The sequence below is a fragment of the Saccostrea cucullata genome, unplaced genomic scaffold (assembly GCF_032062105.1).
Source record: "Saccostrea cucullata isolate Sc308-1 unplaced genomic scaffold, CSIRO_AGI_Scuc_v1 ctg457, whole genome shotgun sequence".
Lineage (NCBI taxonomy): Eukaryota > Metazoa > Mollusca > Bivalvia > Ostreida > Ostreidae > Saccostrea > Saccostrea cuccullata.
In genome coordinates, this window is record NW_026933724.1 from 200,733 (window position 1) to 218,431 (window position 17,699).

At 34.7% G+C, this 17,699-nt stretch overlaps 1 protein-coding gene and 1 long non-coding RNA gene across 3 annotated transcripts; one reads left to right on the forward strand and one right to left on the reverse strand.

Annotated features, from left to right (window-relative positions):
* Nucleotides 1-5,021: 5,021 nt before the first annotated feature.
* LOC134239135 (uncharacterized) lies at nucleotides 5,022-6,430 on the forward strand. The gene is made up of 2 exons (XR_009986149.1): nucleotides 5,022-5,054; nucleotides 5,087-6,430. It is a non-coding gene; the product is annotated as an uncharacterized LOC134239135 (long non-coding RNA).
* A 1,369-nt stretch (nucleotides 6,431-7,799) lies between these two features.
* On the reverse strand, nucleotides 7,800-16,738 carry LOC134239125 (myoneurin-like). 2 transcript variants are annotated; one of them, XM_062721288.1, is made up of 5 exons: nucleotides 16,593-16,738; nucleotides 14,320-14,868; nucleotides 13,955-14,113; nucleotides 11,623-11,833; nucleotides 7,800-10,807 (listed from the first exon to the last, which is right to left on the reverse strand). In XM_062721288.1, exons 2-5 carry the CDS (start codon nucleotides 14,803-14,805, stop codon nucleotides 9,480-9,482), a joined length of 2,184 nt encoding a protein of 727 aa, XP_062577272.1. In that variant the 5' UTR covers nucleotides 14,806-14,868; nucleotides 16,593-16,738; the 3' UTR covers nucleotides 7,800-9,479. The 2 variants fall into 2 exon arrangements, with proteins under 2 accessions (XP_062577272.1, XP_062577273.1); XM_062721289.1 differs by having other exon boundaries at nucleotides 7,802-10,807; nucleotides 11,749-11,833; nucleotides 16,593-16,736.
* Between the last annotated feature and the right edge of the window lie 961 nt (nucleotides 16,739-17,699).

The following is a 17,699-nucleotide window of genomic DNA, read 5'->3' on the forward strand; positions in this document are numbered from 1 at the left end:
TTCACTTTTTGCTAAGTTGATTATTCTTTTCTGTGAAATGTATATATCTATGGATTGACCTCATAAAGAGGCTTAGCTGCAGATCTGTAGCTCTCCGAAAAACATATATTGATAGACCGGAGAGCTACAGTGCCACCCATTGAAAAAACTGTATATTTATTGCGCACAAAAAAGTGCGCTCGGTTCTTAATTAATTCTTCCAAATTCTTACCTCAATTGCAAATAAGGAAAGATTTCAAAAAATTCCTTTATCTTCTATCAAGTACTCTCGTAGTTGACATCCGAACGAAGCATACTGTAAACCAACTTTTATTCGCGACGACTTTATTTCGCGATTTACCAGGGATAAACTAGTTCGCGACGGTTAATTTTCGCGATCAAGCCTTTTTGCATCTGTTTTTGAATAGACAAATATACTATAAGGACCGGTTCGCGGCGAGAAATATTAGCGACGACGAGGCTCTCGCGAACTTCGCGAAAATTTCTCGCACGCGAATAAAAGTTGGTTTACAGTATTGGACAGAATTATCTTTGAAACCAAAATGGCAGTATAAATAAGCGAAATGTTTGATGATTACAATATCAGGGTCAGGAGGACTATTAACAACAATTATGAGGAATGTTTGGTTGTGGAAACAGCGAAAGAATATGTTAGGAACACACGGTTAGTAATATTTTGAGATTACAGTTTTAAAAACATGGAGAAATAAATCGAGAACCGAGCGCACTTTTTTGTGCGCAATAAATATACAGTTTTTTCAATGGGTGGCACTGTAGCTCTCCGGTCTATCAATATATTTTTTTCAGAGAGCTACAGATCTGCAGCTAAAAGAGGCTATTTTTGTATAATATTTCCCATTTCTTTGTAGTGTATGTGGATACAACAAAAGCAGATGAGTTATACAAGAAAGTGAGAATCCTGTGTTTTGTGATTACCACCTCGAGTAAACTGAGCAAGGCTGTCCCAGTGGTGAACGCCACCTGGGGGAGGCGCTGTAACAAAGTCCTGTTTGTCCTATGTCCGGTGAAAGATACAGATCAGTTGTTCCTAAACTCGTGTCACATCAGAGAAGGTTCAGGCCATCTGATGGCTAAAGTTAGACATGCCTTCCAAGTTTCCTATGATAAATACCTCAATGACTATGACTGGTTTCTCAAGGCTGATGATGACACGTACCTAGTGATTGAGAATCTCCGATATGTCTTGTCTCACCATGACCCCAATGACCCTGGTTACGTAGGCTACCATTTCCAGAAGTTCATGTATCAAGGTTACGCTTCTGGTGGAGCGGGGTACGTCATCAGCCGACAGGGACTCAGACAGCTTGTAGGGAGGGGATTTAAAATGGAGGAAGACAGATGTAAAAAGGATGGAGAGATAGAGGATAGATTCATTGGACAATGTTTAGAGGTAGATACAAAAACAGTATACTGGGGACCTTTGTATCTGATTTGTCCTCCATTTGTGTGGGATTCATTGTTTGTCATCCATTATGTCTAGATAATTTTTTTTCAACTTATTCCGTAAAGCCACTGGGCTTACATATATAAATTTGCCCTAAAGTATACATGGGGCTTAAAAAGTGCAGTATTAAATAAGGATAAGTCATTTTAAAACATATCTTAGGTACATTTCCATTTATGTTGTAGGCTAGTGGGGTACCAGTTCTGAGATTGATGGACATGCTATGATTATATTACGTTTATTTTATTGTAGGGCAGTGGGGTACCCGTGTTGAGTTCGATGGACATGCTATGATTATATTACGTTTATTTTATTGTAGGCCAGTGGGGTACCCGTGTTGAGTTCGATGGACAAGTTTGAGAGACAGACATTCCACACAGATAAGATCTGGCAGCACGTGTGGGGAACATTCCCTAAGTACCTGGTGGCTTATTCAAGAGATCCTGTTAAAGATGTATGTCTTCTTGTGATATTTAGCTTGGAATGTTTTGTTTTTCATATCTCTCTCTGTGACTAGATAATGAGAAAACGATATTTTTTTGTGATTTTCAGACTACTTTTTGCAAGTTTTCCTCCATAAATAAAAAAATCTCTATACATAACACGTTTTGTACAGATGTCAACCTGATAGCTTCAGATTCTTCCTCTCAATTCAGCTAAAAATTAGCATCAAATGTGAGAATACATGCCACATTTTTCAACCAAAAATGATTTCCAGTTTTCTTTTTTCTTCTGGTCTGACCAGTACATATCTTAACCATCAATACAATAAAAATTTCAGTAGCTAGAGAGCATATACATGTATGTTGTATATAGTAACAAGAGGCTTTGAACTTCATTTGTATTTTATCCCCTATGATGAACATGTTCAATTTAATATATTTTATGATTTGACTCGTTTTATTTACATGTATATGATAAACTGACAATGAAATAAGAATGACATGAGGAATACTTTTCTCCAGTTCCTACAAACTTCTCTGATCCTATGTGTCTGTTTTACAGGGCAGTAACTGCTGTAGTCAGTTTCTTCTCTGATCCTATGTGTCTGTTTTACAGGGCAGTAAATGCTGTAGTCAGTTTCTTCTCTGATCCTATGTGTCTGTTTTACAGGGCAGTAACTGCTGTAGCCAGTTCCTGATCAGTTTCCACCATGTCGACCCCGGGGCCATGATATTCGTACATCAGCTGTTGTACAGGACCAGCGTCTATGGACGGAATCTTCCGGAGGACATTCCCAGCAATCTCTTCCCTGTGAAGCCCGTCCCCCCGAAAAAAGTCATTGACGATGAAATCTGATGAAAATCCTTTAAAAGGGATTCAGAAAGTCCATCCAAGAGTTACACCTTTATTTTTCATGATTTGTGAAATCAATTGTTTCATTTTATTTTATGACTTGGTGCAAATTATGACTTTTATGGTCTGATGCTCTCTTTTAGTGATATATAATAACCCTACCTCACTGTCTACACACTCTGCATTCCACTTAGGAACTACAGCCACACACTGCTAGCTAGGAGCTTATTGTTTACACCTTGCTATTCATACTCAGCTGTAACTATGACCACAGCTAGCAATACACAGCTATCTCTGCGTAGCATTTTCATGTAACTGTACACAGAAGCATGGCACTGTACAAGTAGCCAGCCAAAACTAGTTCTATAGCTATACATAGCTTACCAGGGTATTAAAACACCTCCTCCTATACTGTATACATGTACATATTTTAATGAATATTTGTATGAAATGAGTAAATGGTGAAAATGTGATTAAAATATTCATATTATGTTGATAATGTGAAATTGTATGGATGTCATTGTAGAAATGGTCTTTATTATTTAAATGAATAAAAAAGGGAGAGATCTGTCCAGTTGTATCAAGCAGTGGCATTGTGATATTTATGAGTATCTGTAAATATTCTGTAAAATATAGTTATTTTTATGAGGCTTCAATCTCCTGTAATAGTGGGGGTCATAACTTTATTTATTGAGAGAATGCATAATGACTATGAGAACTAGTTTTATTTTTGTTTCATTTTTTAATGCACAAGGCTGCAGAGAAACTATGTGCATGTGCTTCACCATATTTGTATTTGTATAAAATATTCTGTATTATATAATAAATATGGCATGCATTTGAGGGTAACATGAAAATTTTCACCCCTTGAAAATCATTTTCAACCTCGACTGTACCATGGTTGATGGTAGTTTTCTTGGATTGAACATTTTCATTGTTACCAATAACTAACATGCAATATTTATATGATATTTATGGCCCTTGAAGAAGGGAAGGCACATTGCTTTACTCTGACCGTCAGTCTGTCTGTCGATCCACCATCAGTTTCCATTCATTTTCTTTGCAGAGCATGCACCCAATGAAATGAAATTTGGTATACAGATTAATTATAAGAATATCTAGGTCAAGTTCTGTGTTGGGTAGGATCAAGCCATTTTGGACAAATTATTTTACTTAGAAAAATTCCAATTACTTGCAGTTTCCATTCTTTTTCTTCATAGAGGTTGCACATATTGAAATAAAATTTCGCATACAGATTTATCATAATATCTAGGTCTGCTCAGAGTTCTGTTTTGGGTACGATCGAGTCATTTTGGACAGAGTTATGCCCCTTGGACTTAGAAAAATTCCAATTATTTGCTGTTTCTGTTCATTTTCTTTGCTGAGGTTGCACATATATGTAATTTGGAATACAGATTTATCATTAAAATATCTAGGTCAATTTCTGTTTTGGATATGATTGAGCCAATTTGGATCCCTTGGACTAAGAAAAATTCAAATTATTTGGGAGAGGGGGCATAAGTGTTTTACAAGCATCTCTTGTTTTTTATATGTTCAGTAAATGTTGGCTTTGAAGTCAACACATACAGACCTGAAATCCACTGACAGACATATCAACTGAAACTAAATTCATCTCTAGGTTACCAGGGTATTAATATTTCTGAAATTTAGAATTAAACTTACAAAGATTTCATGATGATCATGTTTTAATAACGATTTTTTTAAAAAATTGCATATACAGTACAGAAATCTTCCTAATTTCAAGGTTTTATAATATTGTTCTTTTAAACATGGTGTGTAGTTGATATTGTGAAGATGTTCTTTATTATACATATCTAATGAAACATTTCAGTCCCTTTGGTTACATTCATTTGTTTACAGTGTTGTCTTATTCCCAATGTTGTCTTACTAATTTCTGAGGAACCCATTGTGTTCAGGCTAGAAAAAAGTTATAGTTTTACCTGTATTATCTTTTCAAAAAAGATAATATAATAAGAAAAATTATTTGTTAATAATAAAATCCTTTTGACGTGCAATATAACAAAAAATACCTTTTTTCTGAATTTGAATTGCTTATGATATATAACTCACATTTCTTTCATTTTTAATGGAATCATGAATTGCCAGCTCAAGTGTACAATGTCATTTTAATTACATGATTGTGAATTCCTTGGGTTGGAAAAAGGAGAGAAATGATTTTACTTACAGTTATCATATCTTATAATTATACCCCCCGCAAACGAAGTTTATGGGGGGTATATTGGAATCACCATGTCCGTCTGTCCGTCCGTCTGTCTGTCTGTCTGTCTGTCTGTCTGTCTGTAGACGAGATTTTGTCCGGACCATTACTCAGAAACTATTGGAAGGATTTGTCTGAATATTTGTACACATATTATTCACCATATGAAGTTGTGCACCTGATATTTTCATCTTGATTGGATTATTATTTTGAATTTTACAGGTGTTTTTTCATTTTTATTTTGTGGTTTTGTCTGGACCGTTTCTCAGAAACTATTGCAAGGATTAATCTGAAAATTTGTACACTTATTATTCACCATATGAAGGTGTGCACCTGGAATTTTCAACTCTTTTTGTTAATTTTTTTGCATTTTACAGGTTTTATTTTTTATTTTAATTGACTTGTTCATTTTGGGCTCATGTATAAGGTTTGAGATATAGAATCTAGAATATCTGTTCCAAAATACTACAGCTTAAAACTACTCATAAAAACTTAAAAAAAAGAAACATCATCAAGTGTTAAAAACAGTTTTTACATTGCACAGAAGATAATGTAATTTCATTTGTCTCTTGGGAATAATGACTGGACATGCATCCAGTTAAAGATAAATTAATGAGTTTGGTGTTGGAAGTTGTTAAGGCATATCTCTTATCAAGCGTGTGTGTTATCTAATCTCCAGGGAATAAGGTACAAGAATTAAAGATCTCTCTTCTCTTATTCTCTTAATTGTAATTTATTGTCTGTCAAAGCACTTCATTACTGGATGACCAGCTCTTTATTTTCAAAATGCATTTCAAATTGATATATCAAGATTAATTTGATTTTGTATAATGGTTTTTTTTCAACAATCAGTTTGCAGAGTGACATAACACATAATTGCAATATATTTTTTTAATGCAGAAATAAAAAAAAAATAAAATGAAAAAAAAAAAAAAATGTTACAATGGAATTAAATTGTATTAGTATTGATGTTTCATTTGGTTGCACCTTTGTTTCATTCATTAAGAAACATGATGAGCAATAATATTTCACTGCAAATATTTGTAAGTAAATTGTGAACACCTCTAGATCCATACAGTATTTTTGAATTGGCACCTTCTCTGAAAAACCCAGCGGGGGGTATTTGTCCCTATTGGACAGTTCTAGTTGAAATAACTAAGATACATGTCAACTCTAGTACAGCATGTAAAACATTCAACTGTATTTAAGGTTAAAAAAATGGACTAGGATATTTATACTGTATACCGGTAACACCCAGGAAAGAAGATTAAACTTGATGTCTAATCAAGTTAGAAATTAATAAATTTACACTGAATGTATTACTGTATTTGCCGATTGTTTTCTAATTGTCTTGTCAGTCCATTTCACAATGAGGCAATGTGATATTTCTTTTTTTATGAGCAAAGTTCAGCATTAAATATTCTGTGATACATCACCTGTCTTTTGTTTTTGTGTTTTTTGGTTCTCTTTATACTTTTCTGACCAACTAAGAGTAAAACATCTCAAAAGTATTGCAAGGGACAGCTTAAATTTCTTCAATATAGTTGAATTCAAATGCTATTCATTACATTTTGGAAACAAAAGATTTGTTGTTGCTCGATGTTCATGGAATTCAGGACTGTCTCTCATCAACAAACTCACGTCCTCTTCAAATTAATAAAACTGGGTTACAAAGTCATATTTCCTTTTGTGGATATTAGAGAATACTTGAAATTATGTCCCCGCAATCCTGTTACGTTAAGCAATCCATGAAAATTGGCCACCGTGAATTTCAATTAATGATAATTTAATAATTGCACAGCATCTACGTGTGGCTCCCTCCATCCTTTGGTTCAAGTGAGATTTTTCTGATCAAAGGGTTCCAGCATCTATCTATTGTCTGTAAACTTGTTACATTTTGGACTTCTTCTCAAGAATCACTTGATGTGCTGTTTCAATCTAACTTGCCACAAACCGTCTCAGAGTAGAGATTGTTCAAATGAAGAGCCATACCCTCTTTCAAAGGGGAGATAATAAAGAAAAAGTGAAAATTTGATGCCATATTCTTCTTGAATAAGAGCCACAGAAAATAGACAGTGATTCTTGAGATGCATATCTGATTTAATATAGGGCATAAAAGGGCTTGAAAAGAAATCTGCTCCAAAAATGTTCATCTAGGAAATCAACATCAAGTGTGTTGCATAGGCTCCCCCAACTTCACTGATGTGAGTCAAAGTTGGGAGGAACTTTCATCTCAGTTCAACATACTGTATCATCCCTATCAACCGCCCCTGCCTCTATAAATGCCCCCTAGGTCTTTTTCAATTGCCAGGAAATAAGCCCCCCCCCCCTCGTACAGTGATTAAAATCATATAGAATGGTATTCTCAGTCTGCCAAAATTTGAAGAAAATGATAATGTGTCCATATCAATTTGTCGGTGGAAATTTATTAATTTAGCAAAATTTGGATTAAATATCTTCACTTAATCTAAAAGTAAAGTTGGAGATTATTTTAGTGGTTCTTTAAATTTTTTTTTTCAAAAGATTTGTTGAAGTTAAAATATGACATTAAATATTATAAAGAGAATACCAAAATAACCGCCCCCTTTTTGCAATTTTCTAAGCACCCAGGGCGGTTAATAGGGATTATATGATATCTATTTTAGAGGAAGTAACAAATTGTGAGATATCAGTTTAACTGGGTGATCTACTTTACAACCATACAGTTGTGGATCATTCTTTATAACTGCTTTCTGTTTTGTAAAGAAAACAAAAAACATTTGTAATCTCTTCAAAAATTTAATACTTTTCATAACATTAACAAATCTGTACATTATTATGTCTTATGTCATTAATAGTGAAAAACCCACAGAAAAATAGATATCAACTGATAAAGGTTACAGATCTGAAAAAATAGGAGAGAGGGAGAATCCAACTAAAAAATAAATGTTAAATTACTGTAAGTTTTAACAAGAAGAAATATACCGAAGAAATGTTTGCAAACATAAAACAAATTCCTGTAAGAGAAAATGGAATGCATTTTATAGAATGAATAATATTCTGAATCAAAAGAAATTATTGTTGGAAGTATGCAGAGAAAAGAATGAGAAGTTGAACATGGACAGCACTAAATTAACACAGGGAAAAGTCCAAATACAGAAAAAGCATAGGTAGAAAATGGAGAATTGTTAGCTTCTGAATATGGGAATGTAACACTGCTAATTAACTTAGTGACAAAAACATTTCCGTATGTTATTTGTGCAAAGATATAAATCTCAATCAATGTCTAACTGACATTCTGAATTAAACAATTGGTCAATAAATATACATTTCATAATAATTGTAAAATAATTAAGTTCTGGAATGTACAGTTTATACTTAATTAAAGGCAAATATAATCTCAACAAAAATATTTGAAATCCCTATTCAACAAATTCTGAATGTACCAGATGAAAGACACAAAAAAAATATAATATAATAATCTGTTTTTGCCATATACAATAATAATAAATATACAATCACGCTCAGTACTGCAAAGACCAGATTAAATATGAATAACCATGTCACAAAATATGAAAAATAAACATAAGAAGCACTTAACAAAAACAAATAGAACTCTGTGATAAAATTGAGCATTTTTTAACAGTCACTACACAATGTCATGGTCCCTTCTAGTCCCTAATGAAAGCCCACGTGGTTCAAACTCACAATGGTAACGGCAATAATATGAGGGGAATATAACACCAATATCCAGATCTACGCAAAGTCAAAAATAGACCTATAATTATATTTCAGAGCATTAGAGATGAGAATTAATAAGGGGCTGAATACTAAAAGAGGAAAGTGTGTTTCAAATTGATTACAACAGAGGGGAAATTAATTTGATTTTTTATTTCAATAAGAATTGCTATGAATTTTCTATGCACTTTTGAGCTAAATAAGAATAAAGAGAGATATAAGATTAAACCAATAGTTTACATACTGTATTACAGAACATTTAAATGAAAAAAAAAATTACGCTAATAATCTCTGTAAATAGAAACTTTCACATTTTCAGTAGGCTAAGTTGCAACGGGTATTGTCTAATTTTTTCTGTCCAACAAAACCATGTAGGGGAAAAACAAAAAATACTAATATGTGTACATAAAATTATTTCAAAATTATAACAAGAAAATAAATTATATCTGTGAGATTCTATCAACATAATCTGTAACAAGTAAGAAAATAATTTCATATCCGATTAATAAGGCTTAATAAACTTCTAGTACAATAATGAGTTATCTCCCTCTATATAGACTAGGCAATACATAGTAATCACAAACTAATTGTCTGAACGCTCAAAGGCAGTAAACCAGGAATGTATCTTAATTCTTACAAACAACAAAGAAAATAGAATGACATTCAACAAGGTCATTAAAAAAATACAAAAATCTTGTAATGATGAGAATAATAATCTCCCAGATCCTGTTTCTCTTAGTCTGGTTCTCTTGGCTGGTTCCCTCACTTGGTTGGTGATATAGGCTCCTCTTTGACTGTGACTGGTATGCCATCAGAAGGAGAGCTCAGACTTTTTTGATTTGGAGAATTTGAATTTTCTTCCTCTACAGAAGTATCTGCTTTTGATTCTCGGAATGGAACAAATCCTTTAGCCATGGCAGCGTGCATGGTGGACAGTGACCCTATATCCATGGGCTCGCCCACTGAGGAGTCCATTTCCTGGTCTTCATCCCCAACAGTAAAGCCCCAGTGAGACTGCTTCATGTGCTTGTTAAGTTCGTATTTGCGGACAAAGTCCTTCCCACAGAGAGAACAGATGTGGGGTCTGTCCTGGGTGTGAATGCTCTGGACGTGACGTTTCAGGTGGTCGGACCGACTGAATCTCTTGTTGCACACTTTACATTCATGGGGCTTAATTCCAGTGTGGATGGATAAGTGGCGCTTTAGGTGGATATTTTTAGCAAATGCTACTCCACATGTGGGGCAAATGAAAGGCTTTTCTCCAGTGTGAGTACGGAGGTGTGTCTTTAGAACAGACGGACTGGTGAAGGTTTTATCACAAGTGTTACACGAGTAGGTCTTGTCATCAGAATGTTTCTTCATGTGAGTGTGCAGGTTTGATTTTGTGCTGTAAGTTTTACCACAGACATTGCAGGGAAAGTGAGAATGTGTTTCGTAATGTCTGCTGAGAGAGTCTTTATCCAGGTAACTTTTGCCACACACAGGACAGATGAATTTCATGTCACTCCCGTCGATGGTTCCGCTGGTCACGGTGATCAGGAGGGGGTTCGTGGGCTGCTGGACGCGGCTGGGGGTGGGGGAGCGGGTGTATCTCTGACCAAAGCTTGGACTGTCCAGTCCACGGGCCCTCATGTACTGGTCAAAATACGACCCACCAGAATCATCCGTGTTGCTAAGGTAACTGGTTAAACTACTGCTGAAATCCAAGGACTTGTTGGCGTTCATCTTGATATAATCTTCATATGGACTGAAGGATCTTGGAGGTGGGGTTGAGAATTTAGTAGGAGTAGGGCTGTAAGGTAGAGAATTAGGGCTCTCGCTTTTGTTGGACAGTCCATTAGTTTTGTGAGTCGAGTTTGGGGTGGGGGATATGTTCTCCTTTTTAATGTAGACTTTGTGGGTCTTAGCATGGTCCTCCATTTCTGCTTTTGTGTCAAACTCCTCAGCACACTCGAAGCACATGTAGTTCTCTTCCTTGCCATTAATTCCGGTTGGTGTACGGTTAGCCCCCTGGGATCTGTTTTCTTGTGGAGAACTGCTGGTGTCACTCGCTGCTTTTTCAGAATTTTTATTTGAGCCCACACCATTTTCTGGAAAGACAAGACAGTAAAACTAAAATCATTCTCTCTAATGCTGATTCAGAATTTCTTATATTAAAACACACACACAAAGAATTTAATTTTCAAAACAACTAGATTTTCATTCATCGTTTCTAAGTTGTCTGATTTTTTTGACTGCAAAATAAAATTTTTGATGCACTCTTAATGTCAATAGAAAACGAACCTGTTAAAGTCAGGTAATATGACTGGTATTTATATTTTTATGATTGAAATTATTTAAGTAACAATTTATCTAAGCCTTTCAACCCTTCATAGCATACAGAAGAAATTCAACACCAAAATATTTCATTTCTCCACAAAAGACCTTGCTAAGCGGTTTACAATTATTCCTTAACGATGCATATTTCAAAACACTGGTGAGAACAAACAGTCAATGTGTAACAGATTCTGTTCCACTAAAATTGGACATGGGTGTTTATTGCTACAAGTCACAAATTATACGAGTGGAGCAGTCATACAAGAAAAGGTGGGCAGCATTGATTTTTGTTCAGAGACAAATATTTCAATGCCGACTTGACACAGCTCATCAGAAAAGATATTTCTGTTTTTAATACCATCTACAATTACATCAGATCAAGGCTTTTGTCGTGTGAGGTGTCTGTTAGTCTGTTCTATCGGGTGATTAGGAGCATCACTAATGTGTGCTTAATAGGTACTGATTTCTCATGTAGACAACTAAATCAATGTCCACACTGATCAAGAATATTAATAATGATTCATCAATAACAATTCAGAAATAAAAGAAGTTTACAGAAGATTTTTATAAGTATAAATTAATTCATTACCGGTAGGTGACAGTGGGGATCTGTGAGGGGAAGAATACAGAGAATTTCTGTCTGAATTTTCATTGTGGGTCACTTGACGTAAGGGGATTTTAAGTCCCTTTCTCTTTGAGACTTTTACTTGCGTACCCTGAATTTCAGCTCCGTTTTCCAGAAACTCACACGGAATAAAGTCCTCAAGCTTCTGTGCAAGGTTTGGAAACTTCTTGATGATCTGTAAGATAAAATGTTATTAAAAAGCATTTCCAAATACAAAAATAAGTCTTTTGGCTGATATGCAATATGTGTATGCAATTCAAAGATTTTTTTTCAAGTTATATTTTATATAGGTGATCATATATCGGATTTCTGGGTACATGTATAACATGTAGGCTTTAACATATCTCGTTTCCTTTCAGATTATCATATTACACGACGAGTTGTTGTGTTTGGCAATAATAACTTCCTATCTTTATAAAAATACTCCCAAGTGTAGTTAATAAAAGCTAGTCTATTTTTATCAACTGAAAAATAACAGACAAAATGATGATTTTTTCCACAGAAAAAGAGATAAATATCAAATTATTTTTTTTACTAACTTTACGATATATATTTTTAATATCTAGTTAATTTAAAATATCTCTCAATATATTCTGAATAAAATGTACTTATTAACAAAATTTTTCACTACTATGATTTGCCATGATTAAAAACTTCCTATATATTATCAATACATTTTCAAGGAACTTTAAGTCGGGTGAACTTTTGTAAGTACTTCATCACGTGTGGAGGACGGTGGCCCAATCTGCACTACTGACTACATCCTACTGTCTGTTTACGTTATGTATGTTATATAGAGTTAATTCCTTGATCGTATCCCTCTCTGGTCGTTGATGGCGGAGTTAGCATCATGCAAACAACAAACAACCCTCCCAGATCTTCAACTGAGAACTGAGACAGCTGAGACTCTGTTATAAGTTGAGACTAGACTACTAAATATTTTCCTATAGGGAACAGTTTACTTCTAGGCATGATCACAATGTACAAGTACATGTATTTGTAAAATTTCTTTTTTAAAATTTCTTACCATAGACACTATACTTTTCAACCAAATTTAACCTTTGAGTTCTAATTTTGATTAAATCTACCCATTTTTTAATGCAAACTTTTACTTCGTATAATTTTTTTTCATTATATATATTCTAAATATCGTAGACTAAAATCTTCAAATATTCAATTTCTTTACTTTTATGAATACATTCCTGTCATTTAAACTGTAATTACTATATATGCCTTTAATCATCATGGGAAAAAAACTTTAATTACTAAAAGAGCTATATTCTAAATTTAATTTTCTTGGTGTTAAGAATCCTTTAATGAGGATTTCAACACCTAAGTGTCACGAGCCAATGCACAAATAACACGCAATTACCCTTCAAAAGCTGGTGGATAGAAAGTTCACAATTTGGGGGGCTGTCTATAGGTATAAAAATTAAAAACCTCCTTCTGCCAAATTTTTTTTTCTATTTAAACTCTCCATTGTACCGACAACATTACTTTGCCATAATATCTTGTGAGGAAAGTTTTTTTTTTTCAATCCCCACATTTTGATTCAGCCAGGTGTGACCAAGTAGATCTTAACAGAGCATATCCTTCAGGGGAAAAAAACACTGTCTAGATAAACGGGAGGAAATGAACGACGACGTGGAATTATATGCATACCATCCAAGTGATATAATTACCTACTATTGCCCGAGGCCTAACACTGTTCTACCTGGCTGGCATTTGAGGGAGAGACGAAAAACCAACTCAATCCCTGACAATGTCAACAGGGACCTTTAATTCTGTGTCTACCCCCCAGCTATACATTTAACTGTTTTACTACCGCTTGGCTGAGCGGAGGGAATAAAACGATCAGATTAATTCTCCAGATCTCTCCGTACATTGCTATAGCTGGAGGGGGTACAAGTTTGTAAATGTACGACACAGATGGGGGGCTGTCAGGTCTAAGCCTGGCCTGGGATCCTAGCACCTGAATGCCTCTATAATGAATTTAATATTCCAATGATACTGTAAAAATATGATAATTACTGCCTATTAATGAATCTAGTTTAAATAAAACTTTCAGCAACACCTTTCTGGGAGATGATTAACCCACATTTTCCATACATTATTCTGATTTAATGTCCTCCCCAGTAGCAAACTCTCTGTGGAATGTTCAGTTTGGATAAAAATTCATACATTGTATATGTCTGACGATTGTGAGGTTTTTATATGTACAGCAGTATATAAAGACATACTCCATATTGCTTATGTACCGCCTTGACAGGGTTACAAGGAATTGGTCAACACTTACTTGGGATCCATAGATTTGTCGTTCATCAATGGCGGCTATAAACCAGCACTTAATGGCATGAAGAACCTGGTCATTAGAAAGTCCTGTGTCCCCCAAACGCTTCAAGTGGGGCATGGCCTCCCAGAACTCCAAGTCTAGGAAACAGTCTTCCTCCAATAACTGAGAATAAAGAGAAGTAACAATGTGTTACATGTATTACTGTAAAATCATACCAGAGTACAGATATCAGGCCTAACATAAACTCATTCATTATATCATTAAAAGTGAAAAATAGGAGGAAATTAGTTTGATACTTTCTGGGTATATGCAAATACTGAAGTCAAGACAAAGATTTTCAATAGGTTAAATAGATAAAGTGATTATACCTTTTCGAAATTTTCTTTGATAAAGTCTGTACTCTCCTTGAGAAGGTTAGAGGCAAGGCATTCGGTGGCAATCTGATGAATCTTTAAACAGTTCTCAATGTCTAATACTGAAAGCAGAAAGTTGCTGCACAAGCTCTGAATCTCAGCAACATGCAACTTAGCAGCTGCGGGTAGCAACGTCCAAACCGTCTCCTCGTTAACTGATACAGTGGCTGTGTAGAAGAAATCGACGATCGTTTGTACCGCCTCCCCCTCAATTCCTTTCAACGGGTGTTCATACAGCCCAGGTTCCATGTAGTACCTAGTATTCATAAGGCCTTTAAAGTAAGGCGAATTCACAGACAGGACCAACTTATGGGCGAATATTCTGGTTTCATTGCACCGGAGGATGATGTCGCAGAGTTCTCGTCGGTTCCTTAGCTGGTTGATCTGCTCGATGGCCTGGTGTGCATGGTTTACAGACGTGTAGTGCATGGTCTTCTCCATCTTGGCTGATATGTTAGATCTCACAATTTATACCTCAGCAATATTTCTCCTCCCGCGCTCATTCTACAATACAACAATTTTACACAAATGTAATTTACCCACATCCCATCATATCTGTGTTAAAGCTAAACTCTAAACCCATTTAAATCCCTAAACTTACCTCACCAAGTTTTAAGATATATAATAAAGTTTGGGGAAATGTTCCTAAAAATTTAATATTTTCACCCTAATAAAACATTTTTATCCTACCAGATTTAATTTAACCCCTATAAAAATATAAAGATAAACTTTCTAAATTGGAATATGAATTTGTGTACAACATCCTCCACATTTCACCAATCAGAAAAAATACTTACTCATTTATATCCAATAACCAGGAATGATAATTTATCAAATAAAACGAAATCTTGGAAGGTCAAAATCATAAAAATTCAATAGACAGACAAAATGAGCTCCTTATTCAGTGCCTGAAGTGGAGAAAATGTGATCTGATTTATGACATGTACCCTCTATATACCTTGTACAGGTATAATTATGTTGAAGAAAAGCTTACCCCAAAATAAGCACAGACCTGGGCCCCGGGCTAATTCTCTGAGGTAATCTAGCATAGACAGCTGACAGGCTTCAGGTCATACAGGCAAGACGAGGTGATAATTAGGAATGTAATTAATTCCTATTGATTAAATGACATATTACTCCTAGTTTACATAATCATAATGATGACAGGGTGAATAGAGAGGAGACAGTTTTGATAAATTTAACCCACAGCATGAAATCCTGTTTATTATTCTAAAGGTAACAATTATTTGAAAATGTCTTCCTTGAATATTTTAGTAATTTAAAAAATTCTCTTTAATCTAAATGAAGGATTTCAATGTAAAAAAAAATATATACTTTTCATATTTTCTTTTGTGGAATGTGGGATGTTTTTCCATGCTAAACATGAAATGTTAATTTCAAGTATTTGACCAACTGAAACTTAAAATTTCAAATTTAAATGTATTCAAGGGAAGGGAAGATATCTTTGTTTCACAGTAAGCATACAAAAATAGAAAACGTTCCTCCCATTTAAGACAAACTAATAGCCCCTATATGCTGTCAGCTACCTGTTAAAGACCTTTGAATTAACATTTGGCTTGGCTACAGTAATTCTAACATTGTTCTCTCATAAGGCCAGATTTGCATACTCTAAATACTACCTTCTTTTAAAATATTAATTGCCCCAGTGTATGCATTAAAAAACATACTTCAAGTGTTTTCTAAAAATTCGCCTGTCATTATGAGTTATCCAAACCCCCATAAATTACAGAGAATGTGTTATGTAATACACCAGCAATTATCCTTATATTAAATGACGACATACTCTTTTCGTATGCAACACTTACAATTAGATTAAATGGAAATTTAAAATAATCAAACATATGAATAGAAAATATTTTCCAACGATAATAAATGTATATGATACTCTCTGAGTGACCGTGAACAGGTAAAGTCTGGTAGATGTATCACAAAAACGAAATCGTATATCGAGAATATCTGGAATAATTGCAGAACATTCTCTCAATTATAAACTTTTTAAGAAGTGAAAAACCTGACGAGGAAAAGATACAGATCATTAAGCACGTCAGACATTAAATACGATATATGTATTATTTATAGAGGTTTTTCAAATTCGCCGAACTCGCCATAAAATTTATTTCCCCATAAGGCTAGAAATCCCCCTCAATATAAAAATACTTGATACAGTAAACTGGACAGAGAGTTGGATAAATCAGTAAGACACTTACCTGTACGGATGGAGCTGCCTCCTGTCACCGCTCCATGGCTGGTGGGAAAGTAAACATACGGTCCGACACCCACCTGTACAGCGGGAGGGAAATTCAGCGGAAATGCTTCGCTACGTTGTGAGGAGGATATCCCATTTGCGTACTACGTCATAACTTTTGCTAAAAGAGGAGTGGAATCCCTGCTGTTTTCTTAACCTTTGGAGGATGAAGAATACTGGGAATGGTTAAGTTGCACTAAAAACATAAAGATTTTCGATGTCTTCTACGGTATATTTCACTCTGAGAAGTCAATTCTTGTCATCAATAAAATGCAAATAAACGCAATTGTTTACAAACAACATGCAACATGTGCTCGCTGAAACCGAAAGTGAAAGCTAGCAGATGTCAATATCTCGTACGTAAAAGTGTCCATGTTTCTACATCACAAGTAAAAAAATAATTTCCCGGTATTCTAAAGGAAAACAATTGATACAAAATTAATTAAGATAATCTATGGAACTAGTTAATGAATACTTTTCTTTCTTTCTTTTATTTATTTAATTATAGTTGGTTATTTTACTTTTTTTATATTTTCCTAGATACATTGCATTCTTTTTCAACATATTTATGTACCTGATATCGCAACATATCATCTATAAATTTAGAACTTACATCTACACATGTTAAGTTTCACACATTCTTGCAAGTTACATCGATATGCGCCTTTTCCTTTACTTTCTATGTTTGCATTAAAATCAGAAAATAGCCGATGATTTAAATATCGGACATAGGGGGGTGGAAGGGGTTGGGAGAAGGAGAGGAGAGATAATTCTGTAAAATTTTGTTTTATTAATATTATATCTAAATCTAAGATTCATTCATACTTTATTACCCTCATTAGAGGAGGAAAGAAAAGAATTATAACACAATATGCAGCTAGGGACCTATAGATATGAGTAATGTGGGGAGGGATCCGACGGAACCCCCCTGGAATTTGCCAAATTATAGAGCATATCCGTATGTATAGTATTCTCGGTAAAGCAAGTAAAAAAAAATGAACGTAGACCCCCTCTCCCAGAAAATGCGGACCCCCTGTTTAGTTTAAAGGAACACAGCGTACGTCGTACA

What these genes read in the sequence shown, in the direction of transcription:
- LOC134239125 (XM_062721288.1), bottom strand. Translation starts at nt 14,805, where the DNA reads ATGGAGAAGACCATGCACTACACGTCTGTAAACCATGCACACCAGGCC. An exon ending in TCAAAGAAAATTTCGAAAAG is followed by an intron (nt 14,114 to 14,319) that starts GTATAATCACTT and finishes CTTTATTCTCAG; the next exon opens with TTATTGGAGGAAGACTGTTT. An exon ending in ATCCCCACTGTCACCTACCG is followed by an intron (nt 10,808 to 11,622) that starts GTAATGAATTAA and finishes TTGTCTTTCCAG; the next exon opens with AAAATGGTGTGGGCTCAAAT.